At 38.0% G+C, this 25,265-nt stretch overlaps 1 protein-coding gene and 1 long non-coding RNA gene across 2 annotated transcripts; one reads left to right on the forward strand and one right to left on the reverse strand.

The window, feature by feature from the left end:
• The first annotated feature begins 2,055 nt into the window (after positions 1–2,055).
• On the forward strand, positions 2,056–3,859 carry LOC307268679. Its single transcript, XR_013845472.1, has 2 exons — positions 2,056–2,341; positions 3,593–3,859. It is a non-coding gene; the product is annotated as an uncharacterized lncRNA (long non-coding RNA).
• A 6,767-nt stretch (positions 3,860–10,626) lies between these two features.
• Positions 10,627–13,283, reverse strand: LOC307268195 (uncharacterized protein). The gene is made up of 2 exons (XM_080050739.1): positions 13,140–13,283; positions 10,627–11,911 (listed from the first exon to the last, which is right to left on the reverse strand). Exon 2 carries the CDS (start codon positions 11,901–11,903, stop codon positions 11,019–11,021), a length of 885 nt encoding a protein of 294 aa, XP_079906865.1. The 5' UTR covers positions 11,904–11,911; positions 13,140–13,283; the 3' UTR covers positions 10,627–11,018.
• Positions 13,284–25,265: the final 11,982 nt, after the last annotated feature.

A 25,265-nucleotide genomic window follows, 5' to 3' on the forward strand; every position in this document is an offset into this window, starting at 1 on the left:
CCTAAAGTACAGAATTCAAAATACAGGTCTCATTTTACAGGTGGCGTTTTGCAGATCCCTGCGGCACGAATGGGACAATATTCCGTGAGCGCACAGGAAGCGATCCACAAATGCGCAGAGCCAGTTTCACATGTAGAAATGGTTCTGTAAATGTGTAAATAAGAGTTGACATGTCTTTTTTTGTGGTGAAACTATTTGCATTAAAAAAAAATTTAAAAATTATGTAAAATTAAAATACACATTTACAGACTAAATTCTACATATTTGCAAATCGCTTTTTCTTTGTGTGGATATAACTTTACAAAACACAATTACACACATACAAATTATTGCACTTCACATTTGTAACGCTTGTTCTACAGATCTCGGTGGTAGAAGTTGGACAAAATTATGTAAAAATGTAATGTGGCTCACAAACTCACAGGAGGCAATCCACAAATATGCAAACCCCTTTTCACAAGCAGAAACAGATCCGTAAATGCGTAAATATGACTTTGTATTTTCAGAGTAAGTTCTACATATTTGCAAGTCAAAAATTACAGGTTTGTGGATAGTGAAATACGCGTGAATCATGATACACACTTGTCAATTGTCTTCTGTGCTTTTACAAAACTGTTTTGCTTTCACAGATATTAAAGTCTAATAAACTCTTCCATACAAACGGAGCATTTCCTAGTTTCACAATAAAAGCATTTACACTGGTCACAAGTCAGATCACGGTACACCAACTGACTTTTATTTTGAAGTACGTTAGTGACAGTAAACCGTTGAGGCAACGTAACAGTAGCTAGCTTGCTAGCGATCGCGATCATAGTATTTTCAGCTTTCGTCGACGTGAATCAACTTTAAATATGTCTGAGAGTAGTTTTACACCGTCTATGAACGTAATGGAACAAGAAGGAGCTGTTGGCTGTCACTTTGCCGTCGGAAGAACTGACAGTTAAGATCCGACTAGAGCAGCCGTTAGCCGCTAACCGTTACCTCAACTGTCAGTCCTTCCGACGGCAAAATGAATGTCCTCCCGGTGGGTAAAATAAATAATATAATGTTACGCAAACACAGGGAAAACCGACTACCGTAGCGAGCCTACCTCTTAATGGCCCTTTCCTCCCGTGAAATAATCACAATACTAAGTTACAAAAACACAAAGAGTCGATAAACAGCTAGCAAAACATTAGCCAGAGACTTAACAGGGCAGTTGGCAGCCAGCTTAAAGGCTAGAGAGCTACATATCATTTTGTTAGGCTTTATCAGTTATACACAATGTCCTATCAAGGTTCAGTTTTGTGAATTTACCGTTTTTAATTTAATTTAGTCCAAGTCAAGTGGAGTAAAGTTGGAGGTCCAGTCAGGTCCAGTCGTCCTCCTCATAGGAATGGCTGACCGCAAATAATGTTAAACCTTATTTTCGCGGTCACTTCAGTGTTGCCTGTCACTACACGATCTGAGGAGCCTGCACGATATGAGGACCGCATGCGCAGAACGGCCGCCATCTTGGAAAGCCCGCAGTCGCCTAGGCAACGTACGTCAGCGTCCTCACCCCCGCCCCCTCCTAAAATTCCCCGTGAGCACACACACACACACACACACACACACAAAGTCCGTGGGTCAGCGGCCCCGTAACTGAATTTAATTCCAACATGTAGCCTAATCAGTATCATGTTTAATTTTTCTATCTTCATAACAAACTAAATTGCATGAAAATCGGTTCTGAATTGAGCGAGTTGCAGTCTGTTTTTAGTGGAGTCTGTGGGCCGGTGTGAGTACCAGATCTGCACGGGCTGCCAGATCTGCACGGGGTCCTAGATGCGTGATTATGACGCACTTCCTGTAAACGTTGTCTTTTAAGTGCGCATGCGCGTCACTCAGTAGCCGTTGTTTGGTGTTACTCTCCGCTCTTTAGGTAAGTATTAACGATCTCCTATGGTTTTCTAATCAAAGACTATGAATAATATTCTAATGTACAAAGATAAACCTTAGTCATACGCTTGTCAAATTACTGAAATTAAACATACGTTGTATAACATGACCGTTTGCTTTGATAAGATAATATGTGTGGCTTTAGATTGATGGCTAACGTGAGCTAATAAACGTTAGCGGGGGCTTTCATCAATATAGGATTAGTTTTGTAGGTGATAATTACCCTATCTCTATTACCAGGGAAATAATTTTTTTTCTGGCCTTAATTCCGAAAACTGTGTCTTTGTTTATTTCATTTATTTTCACAGAAATGGAAGCGTTATACACTGAAGTAAAGCATTACCTCACTCAAAAAAGTTACCACAGCCTAACAACAACAAGGCCAACATTAGGAAGCTCTCAAAGACCTACTTTCTGAAAGGTAAGTCACAGTGTGTCAAACGCAAATGCACATTTGAGCCAGTTTATCGGAAGTATTCTGTATTGGCACTATTACTGTGATTTTTTTCTTCCAAGTACTGCACAAAACATTTGCTTGTATTTAACCTTTATTTGTAACTTGGCAATTTCACTAGATTTCCTGAAGCTAATTGTTGTCATAATGTTACCTAACACAGATTATACATACACATTCATAAATGAAGTAGGGCTGCCCCCTAATAGTTGACTAAAACATTAGTCGATCAGAATTAGGTTATACGTCAGACCAGATTTCATTGGTTGCTTGGTCACAGAAAGAAAACTCTTTAGGAAAAATGAAATATAAACAGACTTGAAACTTTGTAACTGCTCTTTTTCAAAATAATTACTACTTAGCAGCAGCCCAGGTTACTGTGATAGAACCTGCGGGTTGGCTTGAGTGTTTAGGCCATGATTAATTGATTGATAGATTTAATTTTGTGTCGTGTTTAAAAATTATGCCCAGCCCACGGGCTAAATAGACACCATTATCAACACAAACAGCCCAGAAATGACATGCTTAACAATACTATGAGTCGAGTCGAGTTGAGCGGATACCATGCAGTGGAAAAGCTCCATAATACTAAAACAAATTAACCATCCTGAAGTCTCCAAGCTTTTGTAACAAAATAGACTTTAACATATACACATTGAAAGTAAACAACTATTCCATCATGTCATATTTAGTGCTCAAAAAACACATTAGGTGTTTTAAATTTCATTTGACAGTTTGAAGTAGATAATACGCCACTGGAGCACCCCCAAAACTTTTCAGGATTTTAAGGAAACATTTAATTAAAAAAAGGAATTTACAGCTCAGGATAGTAGGTATGAAATTTAAATTAATTCTCCACTTCTCCTAAATCACAAAGTCTGTTTTCCTTGGGTATGTTTTTAAATCTGACGACTTAGAGGGCCAAAAGAAGTATTCCGGTTCTTAAATGAGCAACCAACGATATCTGATTCCTTCCTCAAATTTGTAAAAGAACAAACAAATAAAACATGTAGACTCTGCAGACAAACATGAGGTATCATCTGAAATGTGTGACTAGACGAGCTTACATGCCCATTAGTATGATTGCTCTCACTTTAGAAAATCTAGATAATTAATACATTTTCAAATTCGCTATTTGGCTTATACAAGTGTTAGTGGGTAACTTGAACCCAGAAGCTATATTACTTGGTCTTTAATGTAATGTGTATTTCTTTATAGGTGTTTCCACTATATTGCAAAGATGACTTTGCATTGTCAGCGGCCTCAACTTCAGCCTTGCGGCCGACTTTGACGGAGCAGAAACAGGGCGTCAGTGCCCCTCCCCCCCCCCTTCCCGTCGAGAGGAGTTGACACTTGGCATCAGTGCCCCTCTCTCCCCCCCTTCCCGTCGAGAGGAGTGGACACTGAGCATCAGTGCCCCTCTCAGCATTAATATTTGTATATTTTATGTAATTCAAATCAGTTCTATTTTTGTAATATAAATATTTTCAAACTAATATTTTGCATAGGTGCTCTGCACAGTTTGGAAACCTTTTGATTTGCCAGACGTGTACTTGTTTTAATGTGGTTTTAGAAATTCCAAGTCTGAGTCTATGAATACACCAAGATTTCTGTCTTGGTGTGTGCGTTCTAACATAACAGCTGTGCACTGACTTTTAATTGTTCATCCCTTGCACCAAAGACCATTACTTCAGTTTTTTCATTGTTCAATTGAAGACAATTTTGGCACATCCGGTGATTGAAGTAGTTATCTAGCTGTTGATAAACAGCTTTTTCAATGATTTTGCTTAAAAATGGTAAGTTAGATATGGTTTGATGACTGTTGTTTTCAGAGCCTGTGGGAATACACCTGTGCGATATCGCCACTGCAGGCCACATGAATAAAAAAATATATAATCATATACAAATATGTCAGTGTGTGTGTCCGTGAACTATTCCCATTGAGAAATGTTCTGCAGAGACTCAGTGCAGTGCTGCAATACACTACAGAAGGTGGTATATGTGGTTGGATAAGAAAAATACAAATCAGATTAAACAAAATCTGCTGTATTTTTTTAAAAATTTTATTTAATGAAGGTTGAATGAATGAATCTATTTGTCAGTGCTGCAAGACACTACAAATGCTCCAGGGGCTGGAAATTGTACACCAGAGCCACACCTTTACATTTTTTAACTGATAAATATCATTATGAAACTCATTATACACATTGTTTTTCAGTGTGATGTAAAATAACAGTGAACCCAGGGGATGGTTGTTCTTTTAATAAAATATTATTTCTTAAAATACATGCTAGAGTACATTAAACTAAAATACTAATTTAATGTTTAAAGTATTATTAAATAAATGTTTAATTTAGCACTCAAACAGGGTTAAAACCGGGGGTTAAACCTTGCTAAACTATAAATTCGTATAAAATAAAATGTAATATAACCTTACATAATGAGAGATGACTAGGCTACTATAAGCCAAACGTAACAACTCATTTTAAACCTTGCAGAATGTTGTTTGAGTTTCACACAGATCTATAGTTAGCTTACTCGCTAAGCTATCGCACCTTCAGCTATCGCGATCTTTTCAAATGTTGTGTATGTCCACATTGCTTTGCCGTAGCGTAGCGGTATCTATGGTGACAACGTCACGTGTCGATACGTCATCAGTAGGCGCAGGGCCCCGTGCAGATCTGGCAGCCCGTGCAGATCTGGTACTCACACCGGTTTCACAGACAAGGTTTAGCCTATAGTCCGAGACTAAAATGCCTGTTGAGCTGGATTAATTCAAAGCCACTTGCACAGACTCAGTTTAAAATAGTCGCAGATTAAAGCTATTCTGGATTAAACAAAGCCACTTGCAAGACTGTCGACTAGAGCTGCTCTAGGTCTAAATTTGAGTTTAAATTAATCCTCCAAAGAGGCAGGTTTAACTTCAGTTTAGTGGTGTTTGTGAGAGAGCATGGACTATTTGGAATATCTAAATGAAGACCAACTCCCACTGCAGAGGCCAGCCAGAAGAGTACTTGTGGATAGGTCTTATTAACATTTATTTGATGAACTTACATTTCGAGACCACTTTCAATATGGAAAATGCACTGGAAATAACAACTTGCTTGAGCTTATTAGATGGATGCATTTAAATTGAAGATGTATTCAGCACAATAAAATGAGTGTCTAAAACAATTCTGTTTTCAAATGTGGTTGTTGTGATTTAAAATACTGACACATAGGCTATGAATAACAAAATGACAAAACACACCATGAACACCTTTTATTTTCTACTTATATCTTCACTGTGATTAGTGATCACAATTGTCTCAGTACTGTATCTTGTTTGAAGCTCTCTCTTCCAACTTCATGTCATACAGTTTACGCTCTCTGGACTGTCTTTCCACCTCTGTCTGTCAGAACCCATACTGAGTTTGGGAAGAGGGCTTTCATGTACTCTGCTCCCACCGCCTGGAACACTATTCAAAAAACACTCAAATTGCAGGAACTCATCACTAAGAATGATTTTTAAAACTTTTCTCATTGCCTCAAAATTGTTCTTCTTCTTCGCCTTCTGGAATGTATTTTTCTCTGTTTTCTCATGTATACGTTTGGTTCCAGGTTCCTCAAAATATATAGCCTATACTTTTTATTATACTAGAATTATTAAATACTAACAATTACATTTAGAGTTAATATGTTTTGTAAACTTACTGCAGGCTCTGTGAATAAACAAATCCCCTTCCCCTGAAACTGCATAGTGACCCTTTTAAAATACAATTGGAAAGAATCGACCCTAGGCTTTAGTCCAGCAGTTGTAATGACATATAGAGACCAGAAGAGGGCGCTATGCTTTAACCATAGATAGTATGTAAAAGGCTTTAACACATGTTGAGGCGATGACGCACTTTACTGTCACATTTCTCAGGTCAGATGTGGAGCAATATTAATCCCTCCCTAAATGTAGGTTACATATAAGGAATATGCATTGGTTTTTGTATATCTCATACACACACACACACACACACACACACACACACACACACACACACACATTATAATAAAACTGATAGATAAGAATTCTAAGCAGGCGGTTAAACAAAGGGACTCATGCAGATGGAATGGACAAAGAGAGTTTGTATAATATGCATTGGTTTCTGATGCTTTGCCCAGGGCTATGCTGCGACCCATTAGAGGTGTGTGTGTGTGTGTGTGTGTGTGTGTGTGTGTGTGTGTGTGTGTGTGTGTGTTAGAGGTTCAGTAATCATGGCTTCATGGTGGGTTATATACTGTAGTGGCACATTCCTTCACCACAAATAAAAGCTTGATTAAACACATGAGGGAATTACATATAAGATGAAAATGTTCATCTCATGTAGAACTGCAGGTGACACTCGAAAAATTTGAATATCAAGCAAAAGTTCATTTATTTCAGTAATTCAACTTGAAAAGGTGAACATAATATATTATATAGACTCATTACATGCAAAGTGAGATATATCAAGCCTTTATTTGTTATCATTTTTATTATTATGGCTTACAGCTTATGAAAACCCCAAATTCTAAATCTCAGAAAATTTGAATATTACATGAAATCAATAAAAAAGGGATTTTAAATACAGAAATGTCGGCCCTCTATAAAGTATAATCATCCATATGTACTCAGTACTTGGTTTGGGCCCCTTTTGCATGAATTCTTGCCTCAATTCCAATTCATTTTCCATGATATTTTAATAATACGAGTATCACCTGTATATTCAGCCAAAGAAGAGATAAGAGAGGTTAAGACTTGATGTTGAATATTCTTTTTATCTGTGAACGCACCGGCATCACTCTTTCACATGTACTGGCTATGTCCCACCTTGAGTGGGTTCTGGACATCAGTTTTTCAAACTATGTCTGAAGTACTTCAACATCAAATTGAGCCGAACCCTTTTACTGCTATTTTTGGCATAGCTCCCAATTCAGGCTTGCCTAAGGTGAAGCTAAAGGTACTGGCCTTTATCTCTTTGCTTGCTCGTAGAGCTATCTTGTTCAAATGGAAAGATCCTGCCCCTCCCTCCCACTCTCATTGGCTTAGAGACATTATGTCATGTATGAATCTGGAGAAAATTCGTTGCACTGCCCATGAATCTGAGACTAAATTTTATAGAATGTGGCGCCCCTTCCTGGACTACTATGAGAAGCCGACCACAATGGTTGAGGAGTAGCTACCCCCTCCCCTTTTTTATTTGATATAATATTTTTTTTTCTTTAATAATATATATAGGGGAAGGTGGGGTGATTTGTGCATTTTGGAAGTTGCAAAACCCCTTGTTTCTAGAAAACCGTGGAAGAAATTGTAAATGTGACCACATATTTAAGAAGAGCCATCCATTTGACTCATCCTGTAAAGAAGGGAGACACAAGGAATAAGATATAAGCACATTTAAGCTCAAAAAACTGTGTTTTGCCTTTCAAAGTAAAATTTCCATGATCAAGGTTTTTTGATTATTGTGTCTGAACAATTATAGACACGTTTGAAAACATTTGACACATGTTTTAGTGCTTTGGTATGCTATACTTTGAGTCTATATAGTTAGCACAATGTCAACCCTAAATTGCTGCATCATGCCTATTATCCAAAATTCTGGGGATGGGGTGATTTGTGCGCAAGGGCCTGGGTGAGTTATAAGTAAGTAAGTAAGTAAAATGTATTTATAAAAGCACATTTATGACAGTTTGCACTGTCCAAAGTGCTGTACATAGTGCATTCAGTAGGTAAACAATGAAGGTAAAATAACAATAACCAAAATAAAAGACGTAAAGCCCATACATCCACATAAACACAGATAGTAGTGCAGAGGTAAGTAAGTAGTGCAGAGGTTAATGGGGAGGAAACACCAGGGTGTACATATGGGTTTTGAGCCTTGATTTAAAGGCAGAAATGTAGGGGGAATCACATTTGTCAGGTGGCAGTTGGTTCCACAAGCACGGAGCAACTAGTGCAAAGTACATTTCTGAGAGTTGTGCCAGTGGCATGGCTGTATACGCTGGTCACCAAAAGAAAGTGATTGTCTACAGTAGCTCAGAAGAGGGTGACATCTCAATTCCACTTAACGACACCACTGATGAGAGTTCAGATGGCCAGAAAGATGATGATGGTGACTTTGTCATTGTGACACAATGACGCACAAATCACCCCACTACGTGGGGTGATTTGTGCGACAAGACAACTTTTTTTCCGAAAGCTATATTTCTTAAACAGTTTATTCCAGATCCAAAGTTTTTATTGCCAGGGATGCACAACATCCTGAAATATATGTACATATTTGAGTTGGAGACATAACTGTCAAGGCCTGACTTTAAAATCACTTTGAGTAAAAAGTTGCACAAATCACCCCACCTTCCCCTATATATATATATTTTTTTTTTTTTCATATTGGTTGTTTGTTTTTGTTTCTTGTTGTGTGTGTTTGTGTTTCTGATGCAGGACTGTTTGTGATTGGGTGGGATATGGGTGGGGTATGTGCGGGAGGGAAAAAAGGGGGAAAAAAAATTAATAATCCATTGTATTGCAGCTGCATGATAGTACTTTGTGATTTAATAAAAAAACCTTTGAAAAAAAAAGAATATTCTTTTTATCATTGTGTGCCGGCCTATAGCAGAATGTTATGGGCGGATCTTAAGCTCTATATAAGATGGAAAACCAGGCAAACAGTCTAATTACAAGACAAGACATTCTTCTAAACAGTCATGTTGCTAGCTATGGTGGGCTCCCTTTGTTTACTTACCCGTTTACAGAGCCTAGACTGTGTATTAACACCAGATTAACACAACAACCTTATGGACAGGTAGTGCATTGTGATGAAATATTCACTGATTTTGACTAGTGGTGATTTGGCTCCACCTTTAAGAAAAGTAAGGCAATGTTATGCTGTGTTTTTGAGAAACGACTTATGGACTGATGACACTTTATTTTCATTAAGGCCTTTGTATGTATTCCTATATAATATGTTTGTAATATATCTCTGATCAGATCAATAGTTCTAACAGTTAGATTGATCAAACACTTAAAGGAGAAGGAAGTGATATTTTCTTGTTGATATACGTGTTAAATCTCTCTATATTCATACAGCAATCACTTAAACAGTATGCACAGTCCATAACACAGGTCTATATCTATCTATCTATCTATCTATCTATCTATCTATCTATCTATCTATCTATCTATCTATCTATCTATCTATCTATCTATCTATCTATCTATCTATCTATCTATATATCTATCTATCTATCTATCTATCTATCTATCTATCTATCTATCTATCTATCTATCTATCTATCTATCTATCTATCTATCTATCTATCTATCTATCTATCTATCTATCTATCTATCTATCTATCTATCTATCTATCTATCTATCTATCTATCTATCTATCTATCTATCTATCTATCTATCTAAAACAGTATGCACAGTTCATAACGCAGGTCTCCCAGTCGTTTTTATCCAATCAGGAGACAGAGTGCTATAAAGAGGCGGGTCTCTGTGCCCGTGAACGATGACTCGCTGCTCTCCATCGCGGCACTATCTGATGAAGACGGCTGTGTGTTCATGTGGTGGTGACGTAGGGACGAGGGAGGGGACTGCTGTGTGTTCATGTGGTGGTGACGTAGGGACGAGGAAGGGGACTGCTCTGTGTGTTCATGTGGTGGTGACGTAGGGACGAGGGAGGGGACTGCTGTGTGTTCATGTGGTGGTGACGTAGGGACGAGGGAGGGGACTGCTGTGTGTTCATGTGGTGGTGACGTAGGGACGAGGGAGGGGACTGCTGTGTGTGTTCATGTGGTGGTGACGTAGGGACGAGGGAGGGGACTGCTAACTGCAGTGCGTGTGTGTGTGTGTGTGTGTGTGTGTGTGTGTGTTGGCTAACTGCTAGTCACTGACAGGAAGCTAAAAGGACCAAATCACTGACTGAACCTTTAAGACTTGACTTGACACTTAGACTCTTTCTGACTTTATTTCTTCATGTCTTTCAACTTATATATCATTTTTCAGAAATAAACTATTCAAACTTCTAAATATTGCACATATTTCATAGCCTTTACATTGTGTGTATTCAACTCATTTCATACTAATGAGACCTTTTCAAGTTTGTCCAAGCCTTCATACTCAGCTTACATTTATTACTCTCTTAATGCAGAAGATTGACTTCTGCTTATGTTTAGCATTTACACATTAACACACATGAAAACAGTCAGTTTCTATAATATAAAGTATGAAGCGAAGACATTTCTCAATCAAATTTGTTTTTATTGATTCTTTGAAAAGCAGGAAGTAGCAGAATAAGATTCAGAGCTCCAATATGTTATTAGTTGTTTAACATCTTATAATTATTAATACGACTTTGGTTTGATTTTAATTTGACAGATTAATACATTGAACCCAAACAGCGTTGATACATTCTGAAATGGCCAGTAATATAACTGTCAACAAATACATTTAATTGCTTTTTATATCGGAGAAAAAGAGAAAATAGGTTCAATAAACCATCACCAAAATGATTTCACATCATTAGAACTGTTTGCACAGTCTGAGTATCACCTGGTTATCACAGACCACCTCTGTATTTTATTGGGAGACCTCACCAGGTGAAACTAACTAGGGTGATGGATTCTTAACCTTTACTGATTAACACAGATGTACTCAAGTTGGCCCTTATTGCCTGCGTTGAGATCTTTTTCAATGACAGTGACACCAGCCTTTTTATAAGCTGCTACAGCATCTTTTTGGAGAAGCAGCATGATGGCATTGATGGGTTTGCCTCCTGGCTGTTTATTGTACCACAGGTACACTTTGTAAGCTGAATTTGTGCCCTCATTGAGGTTCACACTCACAGGTGTGTACCCCTGCTGCTGATATTGCTGATACTCTGCATCAGTGATGGAGACCTGCAGGTCGGTGATCGCTCTCTTGGAGTCGGTGGTCTGCCGGTACCAGATGTAGACATCCCGTCCTCTTGCTCCCCTGTTGGTATCTTCATCCAGACGGATGTAACCTTCCTGGAAGAGGGTGTGATCTAAACTAAAGGAATCGGTGGCGGTGACGTCACAGACGTAGGTCTGCTCTGATCTCTTCACCAACATGTAGATCCAGTCTCCACCAGCCTTGCGGTTCAGATCACAGGCCAGCTCCTCCCGGCCGTCAGCAAACATCCGGGCGTCTTGCTCTGCATTGGTTGAGAAGGTGATCTCCACGATGGGAGTATCGTACTCTCCGGAGCCTCTGAAGTACCACAGGTAGATGTAATTTCCGCCTGCTCCAGCATTGAGATCCTCATTGATCTTGGTGTAGCCTGAATTGATCAGGCCTCCGGCCATGGCATTGTCGTATGAGAGTTGAACCCTAGTGATGGGCTGGGGGCCATCTGTCTTGTACCAGAGATAGACTTTATTTCCTTTGGTTCCCTGGTTCAGATTAACATTGATTTTCAGAAAAAGCTTCGATTGGAGATTCTGTTCCTCAGCTGCATTAGTGGACACATCAAGGTCGGTGATGTAGGCGGCCATTGTGGAACCTGTGTAGAACAAAGAAGAGCTTTAGGGGCCACTCACACTAGGGCCGCGGCCCCGTGCCAAAGCTCATTAGCATACTAAAGTCTAGAACGTTTGGCTAGTGTGACCACGCCATCCGTATTCCAGCACGGAACAGCCCCTTGGCCACGGCACACCTGGGAGAGGTGTGCCGTGGCCAAAGTACAGATGCTAATGAGATGACACGCGCACAAGCAAGCGCACAGGCGGCGTTCCTGACGTGAATTTATTAAGGATGCATTGTCCGTTAACGTCCGCTGCCTTACTAGTCGGCACCAGAATTGCCCACCACTTGGACTTGTAGCTATAATGTGTGAGAATTAACGTGTGTGTAAGCCTAGGTGTGGGCTAATAAAAGAGGGAGAGAGCTAATTAGGTCGGCTCAGAAAGCACAGCAAAAAGGTTTTCGTGTTTACTCACGTTCGTCAGATGATTTTTTTTCTTTTTCCTCCCGTCAGCTGTCATAACTGCATTTACGCATGGCGGTGGAGACGCACCCAAAACAACACACCGCGGCCCGGTGATAAGGAAACAGTAGCCTACACTAAGGTTTAACAAGAAACTTTATAAAGACACTTAAAAAAACGATCTCTGCCCATACAAAAAGTTCTGACTTGGATTTGATGGAGCGATCGATGTGTACAAAACCATCCGGATACATATGGTCTGATGACGGGCCGTTATATTAATAATAAACAGCGTGCTGCACAAATATGAGACTGTTCACCGCGACCTATTACGTCAAGACTACATTTAAAAAAAAACAATAGCTTAAGGATTCTCGTTGCTCTAATGTGGAAGTGGAATATTTGATGCAAATTTGGCCGGATGAAAATATTCACAAACAGTCGTATAGCCTACAAGTAGACTAAGCTCCAAATCCTAAACGTGCACGGTGACGTAGGCAAGGTGCAAGTGTGCCCAGGCCACGAGCAGTGTGAGCACGGGCCTGCGGGGGGAGTGGGTAGGGGGGGGAATCGTGCTGAATCGTGCTGAGCACGGAACAGGCAAACGGCACTAGTGTGAGTGCGCCCTTAGAAAACAAGATAAACAAAGGAAGATGCATGACTGTTAAGGCAAGACACAGCCTATCTTATTTCTATCTTTTCAACAACATCAAAAGATGTAATGGATTAAGATCTGGAATAGAAGAATATATTGTCCAGAGATGAATGTGAATTAATAATAATAAAAATATTCTGAAATACTTACGTGTGCTGAAGCTGAGAGTGATTGACAGGCAGGAAGGTGAAGTCAACTGGTGTGCTGAGTTCTGATGTTTCTACCCAGAGTCTGCTGCCTTTATACAGAGACCTGGTTGTTACATCACCACTTCTGTGGAATTCTATGGTCAGTCCTTCCCACTTTCAACCTGACACTGTTAGGCACCACTTTGAGGAAGGATTCTTTACACAGCCTTTTTTAATTTTATAAATCAAAAAATACTATGTACATGTCTTAAAATGCATTACGGCGTGTTTTGAAGAAGAAAATGTCTCATAAATCAGACAGTGAACAACATATGAAAAAATCCTTTTTCAATAACCTACAGAATAGTGCTGAGAATGATTATGGAAAGTTTAGTTGATGTAAGTGATTTAGAAGTTGAGATTTCTGGGTCAGAGTAATGAAAAAAAACTATCAAATCACGTTTATTTATACACTATCAAACCAGAATTGTCACACCATTTCTCACAGAGGAAGTTTGTTATGTAGAAACTTAACACACTTATATAGAGTCAATATGCAATAAAGATTTCAACTCTTGCTTTATCCAATAAATATATATATATATATGCTAAATTTGCATAGATATTAAAAGGAATACAACAAATCAATGTTTTAATGCCAGTAATCAACTGGCAAAGTTTCATGATGATATCTATCAGTTAAAAAAATTAAATTTTACCCTCGCATTAAACCATGGTTCTGATGTTCTATTTCGGCCCCCTGTAGCTTTCCAACAGGTAGTTGACCAGGTTGTCCACCCAGGTCTGTCTGTCTGTCTGTCTGTCTGTCTGTCTGTCTGTCTGTCTGTCTGTCTGTCTGTCTGTCTGTCTGTCTGTCTGTCTGTCTGTCTGTCTATATATCCATCCACCCAGGTTGTGATCCATAAAATCCCTTTGCCCCCTGGGTAAAGAGGGTCACTGCATGCATTAACACTAACAGTCAGCATGTTAATTAAACAAGGATTTTTTCACAAGCTGTTGCATTCTGAGTTAACCTTCAACTCATATTTTACTTGATAAAATAAAGACAATAAATGCACTCCTATGTGTTGTAGTGTTTTACAGTATCTGCAGCTATTCATATGATGCTCATCATTTTCAACTCATATTTTTCTGGCCTCATTTTGGATCATTTCCATTAACTTGGTCTAGGCCTAGAAGCATCTGCACTGACTTCCAGGCCTAGACCAAGTTTTTATTTGTGTATTCCTTTTTTCCTTTTTTTGTGGACACATTATTTGAAGCAAATGAATTCATGAGAAAGAACTGTAAATGTTCATACTGATCTGTAGCTGCTTAGTAATCTTCGTTAGCTTATTACACTTTATTTTATTCTTAAATTATCATTTATTTTTTCTCTTTCTTTTTTTACTCTACTTTCATTCTTATCTTGTTTCCACTTTTCTTTACTCACTAAATGTTTCTTTGTGGTCATGTCAAAAACTGATAAATAAAACGTTTTTAAAGTAAAGAAAAACCATGCAAACCCCAGTTCACCTCTCAATACACTTTGCATTCTCATGAAATGTTTCTACATGAAGAAATACTGAAACAGTAACAAGATTGATCCAAGACATGTTCAGTGCATGAACAGGTGATTTATGGCCTTAGTTTCAACACTTCATGGGAACACAGGTGTGGGTGATTTTCTGTTGTATTTTCAAACTCGTCGTTGTTTGTTTAGCTTGAAGCGGTTACTGATAACACCCAACTAATAAAAACACATAGGTGACACACAGCATTCACCACCCACGCTTATTAAACCTTTCACAAGAATTGATTTCTATTGCGAAATATTTCACTCTTTGCTTTATTTTGTTGGTTAAAATGTTTCAGTACAACATGGTTTTTATATTTTCTTTGTCTCTCTCTGTAAAATGAAATGTAAGTAAGTAAGTAAGTAAAATGTATTTATAAAAGCACATTTATAACAGTTTTCACTGACCAAAGTGCTGTACATAGTGCATTCAGTAGGCCAACATGGGCCAACATGAAGGTAAAATAACAACAACAACAATAGAAAAAAATAAATAAAAATAAAATAAAGATAAAAGTACAAAATACATATAACCCGGACTTCCACACACAAACATATACAGTAGTGTAGAAGTCAGATAGCTAATGGGGAGGGAAAGCCAGGGTGTACAGATGGGTTTTGAGCCTTGATTTAAAGGCAGTAATGGAGGGGGCATCACGTATGTCAGGTGGCAGTTGGTTCCACAAGCGTGGGGCAGCTACTAAATGTGTTGATACACATATTCACAAAGTGCTGACGTTAATATCCTTCCTACGCACTATCCCTTTAAAATGTCCACAGTACACGATGATTCATTCTCTCACTGCAGAATTAGTGTTGAAAGAAATAAAAGCTTCAGTGGATTGTAGAGTGGGTCCCTGTAACAGTTAACCTGATTCTCATGTATTACGGCTGACCTCTACTACTGACAAACAGAGGATCTGTGCATTTGCTTCTCCTGTCGACTTCTCAGTAACTGTTTGGTCCTGCTTGCTTGTCTCTTGTGTGCTCCTGTCCTGTGTTGTTCATGTGAGTGTCTAATTGTATATGTTTGTGCTGCATGTTTGTGCTTTATGCTGCTTTATATGTTAGTGCTGCATGTATGTGCTTTATGCTGCTATATATGTTTGTGCTGCATGTTTGTGCTTTATGCTGCTTTATATGTTAGTGCTGCATGTATGTGCTTTATGCTGCTTTATATGTTAGTGCTGCATGTATGTGCTTTATGCTGCTATATATGTTAGTGCTGCATCAAATCAAATCATGTCAATCTAACCACTATCAAACCAGAATTGTCACACCATTTCTCACAGAGGAAGTTTGTTATGTAGAAACTTAACACACTTATATAATGTCAAAATGCAATAAAGATTTCAACTCTTGCTTTAGCCAAAATCTAGATTTTTTGGTTTTGAAAGATAAGCAAATTTGTGCATAATTTGTGAAATATGCTAAATGTGCATATAGTATATAAAAAAAAAAGAAAAAAAGAAATTCAATACAACAAATCAATGTTTTAATGCCAGTAATCAACTGGCAAAGTTTCATGATGATATCTATCAGTTAAAAAAAATTAATTTTACCCTCGCATTAAACCATGGTTCTGATGTTCTATTTGGGCCCCTGTTGCTTTCCAGCAGGTAGTTGACCAGGTTGTCCACCCAGGTCTGTCTGTCTGTCTGTCTGTCTGTCTGTCTGTCTGTCTGTCTGTCTGTCTGTCTGTCTGTCTGTCTGTTTATCCATCCATCCATCCACCCATCCATCCATCCATCCATCCATCCATCCATCCATCCATCCATCCATCCATCCATCCATCCATCCATCCATCCATCCATCCATCCATCCATCCATCCATCCATCCATCCATCCAGGTTGTGATCCATAAAATCCCTTTGCCCCCTGGGTAAAGAGGGTCACTGCATGCATTAACACTAACAGTCAGCATGTTTATTAAACAAGGATTTTTTTTACAAGCTGTTGCACTCTGAGTTAACCTTCAACTCATATTTTACTTGATAAAATAAAGACAATAAATGCACTCCTATGTGTTGTAGTGTGTTACAGTATCTGCAGCTATTAATATGATGCTCATAATTTTCAAGACATATTTTTCCTGCCTCATTTTGGATCATTTCCATTAACTTGGTCCAGGCCTAGAAGCATCTGCACTGACTTCTAGGCCTAGACCAAGTTTTTATTTGCGTATTTCTTTTTCCCTTTTTTTGTGGACATATTATTTGAAGCAAATTAATTCATGAGAAAGAACTGTAAATGTTCATACTGATCTGTAGCTGCTTAGTAATCTTTGTTTGCTTATTTCACTTTCTTGTCTTCTTAAATTATTATTATTTTTTCTCTTTCTTTTTTTACTCTACTTTCATTCTTATCTTGTTTCCACTTTTCTTTACTCACTAAATGTTTCTTTGTGGTCATGTCAGAAACTGATAAATAAAACGTTTTTAAAGTAAAGAAAAACCAAGCAAACCCCAGTTCACCTCAATGCACTTTGCATTCCCATGAAATGTTTCTACAGGAAGAAATACTGAAACAGTAACAAGATTGATCCAAGACATGTTCAGTGCATGAAAAGGTGATTTATGGCCTTAGTTTCATCACTTCATGGGAACACAGGTGTGGGTGATTTTCCGTTGTATTTTCAAACTCATCGTTGTTTGTTTAGCTTGAAGCGGTTACTGAGAACACCAAACTAATGAAAACACATAGGTGACACTAAGCATTCACCACCCACGCTTATTTAACCTGGCACAAGAATTGATTTCTATTGCGAAATGTTTTACTCTGTATTGGATGCAGTTAGAATAACTGAGATCAGCCCGGATGCTACATCCATTTTATATTCAGTCTATGAATCTCAAACATGAATGCCGTTAAAACTAATAGTCGTGCATCCCTCACTGCTGCTCCACTGTGACGAGTCACGTTTTCACTGCTCTTGATAAATCAATCAAATGCCATTTCTCTCATTAGAGCAGATTCTGCCAAGAGGGTCACTGCATGTTAACACTAACAGTCATCCTATGTTAATAAAGGTTCAGTAAGCGGAATGGTCAGTTTAGAAAAACGGGACGGGTGGCAACACTATGACTGAGAGATCGGCTTTATGAAACGCACACATTATGTAAGTGATCACTGTACGAATAAAGAGCGATTTAACACTTATATTAACATAAATAAATCACTTACTTCACCTTTAAACAAGGATTTTTCTTCCAAGCTGTTGCACTCTGAGTTAACCTTCAACTCATATTTTACTTGATAAAATAAAGACAATAAATGCACTCCTCTGTGTTGTAGTGTTTTACAGTATCTGCAGCTATTCATATGATGCTCATCATTTTCAAGACATATTTTTCCGGCCTCATTTTGGATCATTTCCATCTGCACTGACTTCCAGGCCTAGACCAAGTTTTTATTTGTGTATTTCTTTTTCCCTTTTTTTGTGGACACATTATTTGAAGCAAATGAATTCATGAGAAAGAACTGTAAATGTTCATACTGATCTGTAGCTGCTTAGTAATCTTCGTTTGCTTATTTCACTTTTTATTTATTTTTAATTATCATTTATTTTTTCTCTTTCTTTTTTTACTCTACTTTCATTCTTATCTTGTTTCCACTTTTCTTTACTCACTAAATGTTTCTTTGTGGTCATGTCAAAAACGTGTGCATAAAATGTTTTTAGAGTAAAGAAAGACCATGCAAATCCCAGTTCACCTCTCAAAGCACTTTGCATTCCCATGAAATGTTACATGAAGAAATGCTCAGACAGTAATCAATCAATATAGTTTACTGCTTCAGTAATAGGCTACTGAACATAAAAAGGTGATTTATGGCTTTAGCTTCAACCGTAGGAACACTTCATAGGAACACGGGTGTGGGTGATTTTACGTTGTATTTTCAAACTCGTAATTATAAACTCGTTTTAGCTTCAAGCGGTTACTGAGAACACCAAACTAATTAAAACACACCCATGCTTACCCTCGTAATGTACTCCCGATTGACTTACACCCATGGTCCTCTGGGGTCATATTGACCCCAAACGGTTTGGTGTTTTTTTAAAGCCTAAAGTATAAATTGTCAATACATTTTGTGTTACACCTTTACTCTGACTTGAGTCCAACCCATTACCACAAATATTTCCCTTGGTTTTGGAATTTTAGGCCAACGGACCTTGTTTACATAAAAATATACAATTTTTTCGATTTAAAATTAAATAAAAAAATCCTTAACATGATTTTGACTCTATGACTCATTAGAGAGTGGCTTATGTCAAAGGTTAGTGAAAAAACTGTTTTTGAATCACTTACATTTTTTGAATAGGAGCAAATACAAACACCCATGGTCCTCTGGGGTCATATTGACCCCGCCCGGTTCAGCTGTTTTTTAAAGCCTATAAAGTATAAATTATCAATTAATTTTGTGTTACAACTTTAGTCTGACTTGAGTCCAACCCATAACCACAAATATTTCCATTAGTTTTTGAATTTAGGGCCAACAGACCTTGTTTATATAAAAGTATGCATTTTTTATTTAGACAGTCTAACCAGGCAGGGTCAGTTCTCGCCTGGTTTGACTGTTTCTAAGGCAAAAAACATAAATAATCACTAACCTCAGTTCTTCAGATTTTTACTCAACTTTATCCTCACTCTTTACCTGACTTATTTAACATTACAACACAACATTACAACACGTAAAATTTTTCAAAATTTACTTTTTAGAAGTGAGTCACCCTCGATGTGTCCCTCAGTTGCATGCGAGGCCGGTAGTTATGGAGTGATCTTTGCTGATTCACTTCATTGCATTTTGTTGAACTTGGTTCAAAATGAGCTCACAAGCCTCTGAGGTAAAGCCTGCTGCCTACTGATCATGCTGCCTGTCTCAGACTAAGGTTTGAAATGGTGCAGAGTCTGCCAGAAACGATCTGTATATGTGTTTTGTTTTCTAAACCATTGCTTGACCCCACACATCAAAGGCACAGGTGTTGGGTCTGTCTGTGTGTGTCTGTGTGTGTTTTTTTTGGGGGGGAGTGCTCATGTGTGCGTGTGTGTGTGCTCATGTGTGTGTGTGTGTGTGTGTGTGCGCTCGTGGGTGTGTGCTCATGTACAGGTATGTGCATGTGTGGGTGTGTGTGTGTGTGTTGCTGTGTGTGGGTGTGTGTGTGTGTCTGTGTTGTGTGTGTGGGTGGGTGGGTCTGTGTGTGTGTGTGTGTGTGTGTGTGTATATGTGTGTGCGTGTGCGTGTAGGTGTGTGTGTGTGTGTGAGTGTGTGTGTGTGTGTGTGTGTGTATGTGTGTGTGGATGTCGTTAGAAGAAGGGGGGGGGGCGGTTATTTCATCTGTTAGAAGCAGTATAGTGTGACATTTTGCCCCATTGCCCCATTGTGTGCTGCGGGGTCATATTGACCCCAGAGTACAACAGGTGTTATTAAATTAAATAAAAAACCCATAATTTGATCAAAACACTTCAAATTTATATGAATCATCAAAAGCATAGTATTGAACAACCCCTATCATTTTCAGACCATTTGGTGAATGAAAAACATATTTTCACGCAAAAAGAAATGTCTTGTGGGGTCAAATTGACCCCAGTACAATAGGAGGGTTTAAACCTTTCACAATAAATGATTTCTATTGCGAAATGTTTTACTCTGTATTGGATGCCGTTAGAATAACTGAGATCAGCCCGGATGCTACATCCATTTTATATTCAGTCTATGAATCTCAAACATGAATGCCGTTAAAACTAATAGTCGTGCATCCCTCACTGCTGCTCCACTGTGACGAGTCCCGTTTTCACTGCTCTCGCTAAATCAATCAAATGCCATTTCTCTCATTAGAGCAGATTCTGCCAAGAGGGTCACTGCATGTTAACACTAACAGTCATCCTATGTTAATAAAGGTGCAGTAAGCAGAATGGTCAGTTTAGAAAAACGGGACGGGTGGCAACACTATGACTGAGAGATCGGCTTTATGAAACGCACACATTGTGTAAGTGATCACTGTACGAATAAAGAGCGATTTAACACTTATATTAACATATATAAATCACTTACTTCACCTTTAAACAAGGATTTTTTTTTATAAGCTGTTGCACTCTGAGTTAACCTTCAACTCATATTTTACTGGATAAAATAAAGACAATAAGTGACGTCCCACACAGACGCACTACATTCGGACAAACTGTTCTGTCAGTCAAAGGAACTAAATATTGGAATACTCTCCCACTCACAATAAGAGACTCACAAAATTATTCAACCTTCAAAACACCTCAAACAAAACCAAGTCTGTGACCACCTCTAAACTCTTTTATTTTCTTGTGTTATTTGTGCCTTTGTATATATGTATTCTTTTTTTAACCTGTATTTCTCTGCATGCCAGGGACAACAGATGAAATCTAGCACTTTTGCTAAAATCTGGCATTTTTACAACTGTAAATGTTACAGCTGTTCATGAATATGCACTGTCCCTAATAAATAAATAAATAATAATAATAAAACTCCTCTGTGTTGTAGTGTGTTACAGTATCTGCAGCTATTAATATGATGCTCATCATTTTCAAGTCATATTTTTCCGGACTCATTTTGGATAATTTCCATTAACCGGTCCCAATTCAAAACTAATTGAGTGTGTCCATATGTAGGCGCATCTGCACTGACTTCTAGGCCTAGACCAAGTTTTTATTTGTGTATTCCTTTTTCCCTTTTTTTGTGGACACATTATTTGAAGCAAATGAATTCATGAGAAAGAACTGTAAATGTTCATACTGATCTGTAGCTGCTTAGTAATCTTCGTTAGCTTATTTCACTTTTTTTCTTCTTAAATTATTATTTATTTTTTTCTCTTTCTTGTTTTACTCTACTTTCATTCTTATCTTGTTTCCACTTTTCTTTACTCACTAAATGTTTCTTTGTGGTCATGTCAGAAACTGATAAATAAAACGTTTTTAAAGTAAAGAAAAACCATGCAAACCCCAGTTCACCTCTCAATGCACTTTGCATTCCCATGAAATGTTTCTACATGTATAATTACTCAGACAGTAATCAAGATAGATCCAAGACAGGTTCTGTGAGTGCAGGAATAGATAAAACACTTCATAGGAACACGGGTGTGGGTGATTTTCCGTTGTATTTTCAAACTCGTCGTTGTTTGTTTAGCTTGAAACGGTTACTGATGACACCAAACTAATGAAAACACATAGGTGACACTAAGCATTCACCACGCCCACGCTTATTTAACCTTGCACAAGAATTGATTTCTATTGCGAAATGTTTTACTCTGTATTGGATGCCGTTAGAATAACTGAGATCAGCCCGGATGCTACATCCATTTTATATTCAGTCTATGAATCTCAAACATGAATGCCGTTCAAACTAATAGTCGTGCATCCCTCACTGCTGCTCCACTGTGACGAGTCCCGTTTTCACTGCTCTCGCTAAATCAATCAAATGCCATTTCTCTCATTAGAGCAGATTCTGCCAAGAGGGTCACTGCATGTTAACACTAACAGTCATCCTATGTTAATAAAGGTGCAGTAAGCAGAATGGTCAGTTTAGAAAAACGGGACGGGTGGCAACACTATGACTGAGAGATCGGCTTTATGAAACGCACACATTGTGTAAGTGATCACTGTACGAATAAAGAGCGATTTAACACTTATATTAACATATATAAATCACTTACTTCACCTTTAAACAAGGATTTTTTTTTATAAGCTGTTGCACTCTGAGTTAACCTTCAACTCATATTTTACTGGATAAAATAAAGACAATAAGTGACGTCCCACACAGACGCACTACATTCGGACAAACTGTTCTGTCAGTCAAAGGAACTAAATATTGGAATACTCTCCCACTCACAATAAGAGACTCACAAAATTATTCAACCTTCAAAACACCTCAAACAAAACCAAGTCTGTGACCACCTCTAAACTCTTTTATTTTCTTGTGTTATTTGTGCCTTTGTATATATGTATTCTTTTTTTAACCTGTATTTCTCTGCATGCCAGGGACAACAGATGAAATCTAGCACTTTTGCTAAAATCTGGCATTTTTACAACTGTAAATGTTACAGCTGTTCATGAATATGCACTGTCCCTAATAAATAAATAAATAATAATAATAAAACTCCTCTGTGTTGTAGTGTGTTACAGTATCTGCAGCTATTAATATGATGCTCATCATTTTCAAGTCATATTTTTCCGGACTCATTTTGGATAATTTCCATTAACCGGTCCCAATTCAAAACTAATTGAGTGTGTCCATATGTAGGCGCATCTGCACTGACTTCTAGGCCTAGACCAAGTTTTTATTTGTGTATTCCTTTTTCCCTTTTTTTGTGGACACATTATTTGAAGCAAATGAATTCATGAGAAAGAACTGTAAATGTTCATACTGATCTGTAGCTGCTTAGTAATCTTCGTTAGCTTATTTCACTTTTTTTCTTCTTAAATTATTATTTATTTTTTTCTCTTTCTTGTTTTACTCTACTTTCATTCTTATCTTGTTTCCACTTTTCTTTACTCACTAAATGTTTCTTTGTGGTCATGTCAGAAACTGATAAATAAAACGTTTTTAAAGTAAAGAAAAACCATGCAAACCCCAGTTCACCTCTCAATGCACTTTGCATTCCCATGAAATGTTTCTACATGTATAATTACTCAGACAGTAATCAAGATAGATCCAAGACAGGTTCTGTGAGTGCAGGAATAGATAAAACACTTCATAGGAACACGGGTGTGGGTGATTTTCCGTTGTATTTTCAAACTCGTCGTTGTTTGTTTAGCTTGAAACGGTTACTGATGACACCAAACTAATGAAAACACATAGGTGACACTAAGCATTCACCACGCCCACGCTTATTTAACCTTGCACAAGAATTGATTTCTATTGCGAAATGTTTTACTCTGTATTGGATGCAGTTAGAATAACTGAGATCAGCCCGGATGCTACATCCATTTTATATTCAGTCTATGAATCTCAAACATGAATGCCGTTAAAACTAATAGTCGTGCATCCCTCACTGCTGCTCCACTGTGACGAGTCACGTTTTCACTGCTCTTGCTAAATCAATCAAATGCCATTTCTCTCATTAGAGCAGATTCTGCCAAGAGGGTCACTGCATGTTAACACTAACAGTCATCCTATGTTCATTAAACAAGGATTTATTTATAAGCTGTTGCACTCTGAGTTAACCTTCAACTCATATTCTACTTGATAAAATAAAGACAATAAATGCACTCCTATGTGTTGTAGTGTGTTACAGTATCTGCAGCTATTAATATGATGCTCTTCATTTTCAAGACATATTTTTCCAGCCTCATTTTGGATCATTTCCATTAACTTGGTCTAGGCCTGGAAGTCAGTGCATCTGCACTAACATTAAATAACCTCAAAACATATTTACCATGTTAGTGTCAGGGCAGCAGTTTGTAAGAAGATCAGCTCCAAGCGTGGTTGTGTGTTCTGCAGCATTGATGTTAGAGGCTGGGGACAGCAATGAGCTGTGTAGTAGTCCGAATTAGAAAGAAAGAGATGTGTGTGAGAGGGAGCGTCACTGTTTAGACACAATTTAGGCAAAGTAAAGCAATGTTATGGTGAGAGCACATAAGGTATCAACAACCCATAACGACATATTGTAACAAATTGCTAAGTGGATAATGTAATAACATTTTGCACATAATGTTCCAACTTATTACATTGTGGTTCACCTGTTACATTATGAAGTAAGCAAAATATTGTTTTCTAATAGTGTAATTGAATTATTACATTATAAAGCAAACAAATGTATGGATTAAAGGGGTAATTGTACAATGTTAAGTGTAGTATGTATTAAAAGTCATGGCTCAAAGTGTGCATACAGAAAAACACATTTGTTTTAGGTCATTCTTCTGGTCGAAAACAAAAATTTTATTCTGTTTCACGGTTGACACATGTAACTTTCAATGTTTAGGAAACAAACATTACATTTTAAACTGTTTACTATCATCTGTGCAGGTGAATTGTTAATTGTTTTCATTAAGACAGTAATCTGATATTTTGTCACAATATTTAGTGAGGCCTCAGTTCAAATATGTGCGACACAGGCATTTGTGTATGACAACTTTCAGCAGAGAATTTCAGGCAAAGCTATATTGAAAAGTGCTTTTAATGCATACAGCACTTGTTTTATCCATACCTGATTTCAATGTAAGGAAAGCAGTACACTATTGCTTGCTTTGTAATGTAAATAGTGAGCCAAAATGTAATTGGTGGATGCATCCAAATTAGAGGGATTTTCTGTGCATTTCTGTTGTTAGGCCTTATGACATATATATGATATATTCAGAGAGTATCAGAAGCCCCTTTTACACAGCCAGTGAAAGCCGGGAATATGCCGGCCTTTCGGCCCTCCGCCCTGCTGTATAAATGCGACAGTTGCGGAACGAGGGAAGAAAGGTGCGAGTGATCGTTCCGGGAATTTTACTACCTCGGGGGGTAGTAAGATTCCCGACACGATCAGTTCCGCCTCTCTGTTTAAATGCTCCAGCTTGTTGATGCGGAACTGGGGGGCGTTTGACGTTCCATAGTCTACGTTCTAAA

Source organism: Ammodytes marinus (genome assembly GCF_949987685.1).
Source record: "Ammodytes marinus genome assembly, chromosome: 22".
In the NCBI taxonomy this organism is placed as follows: domain Eukaryota; kingdom Metazoa; phylum Chordata; class Actinopteri; order Uranoscopiformes; family Ammodytidae; genus Ammodytes; species Ammodytes marinus.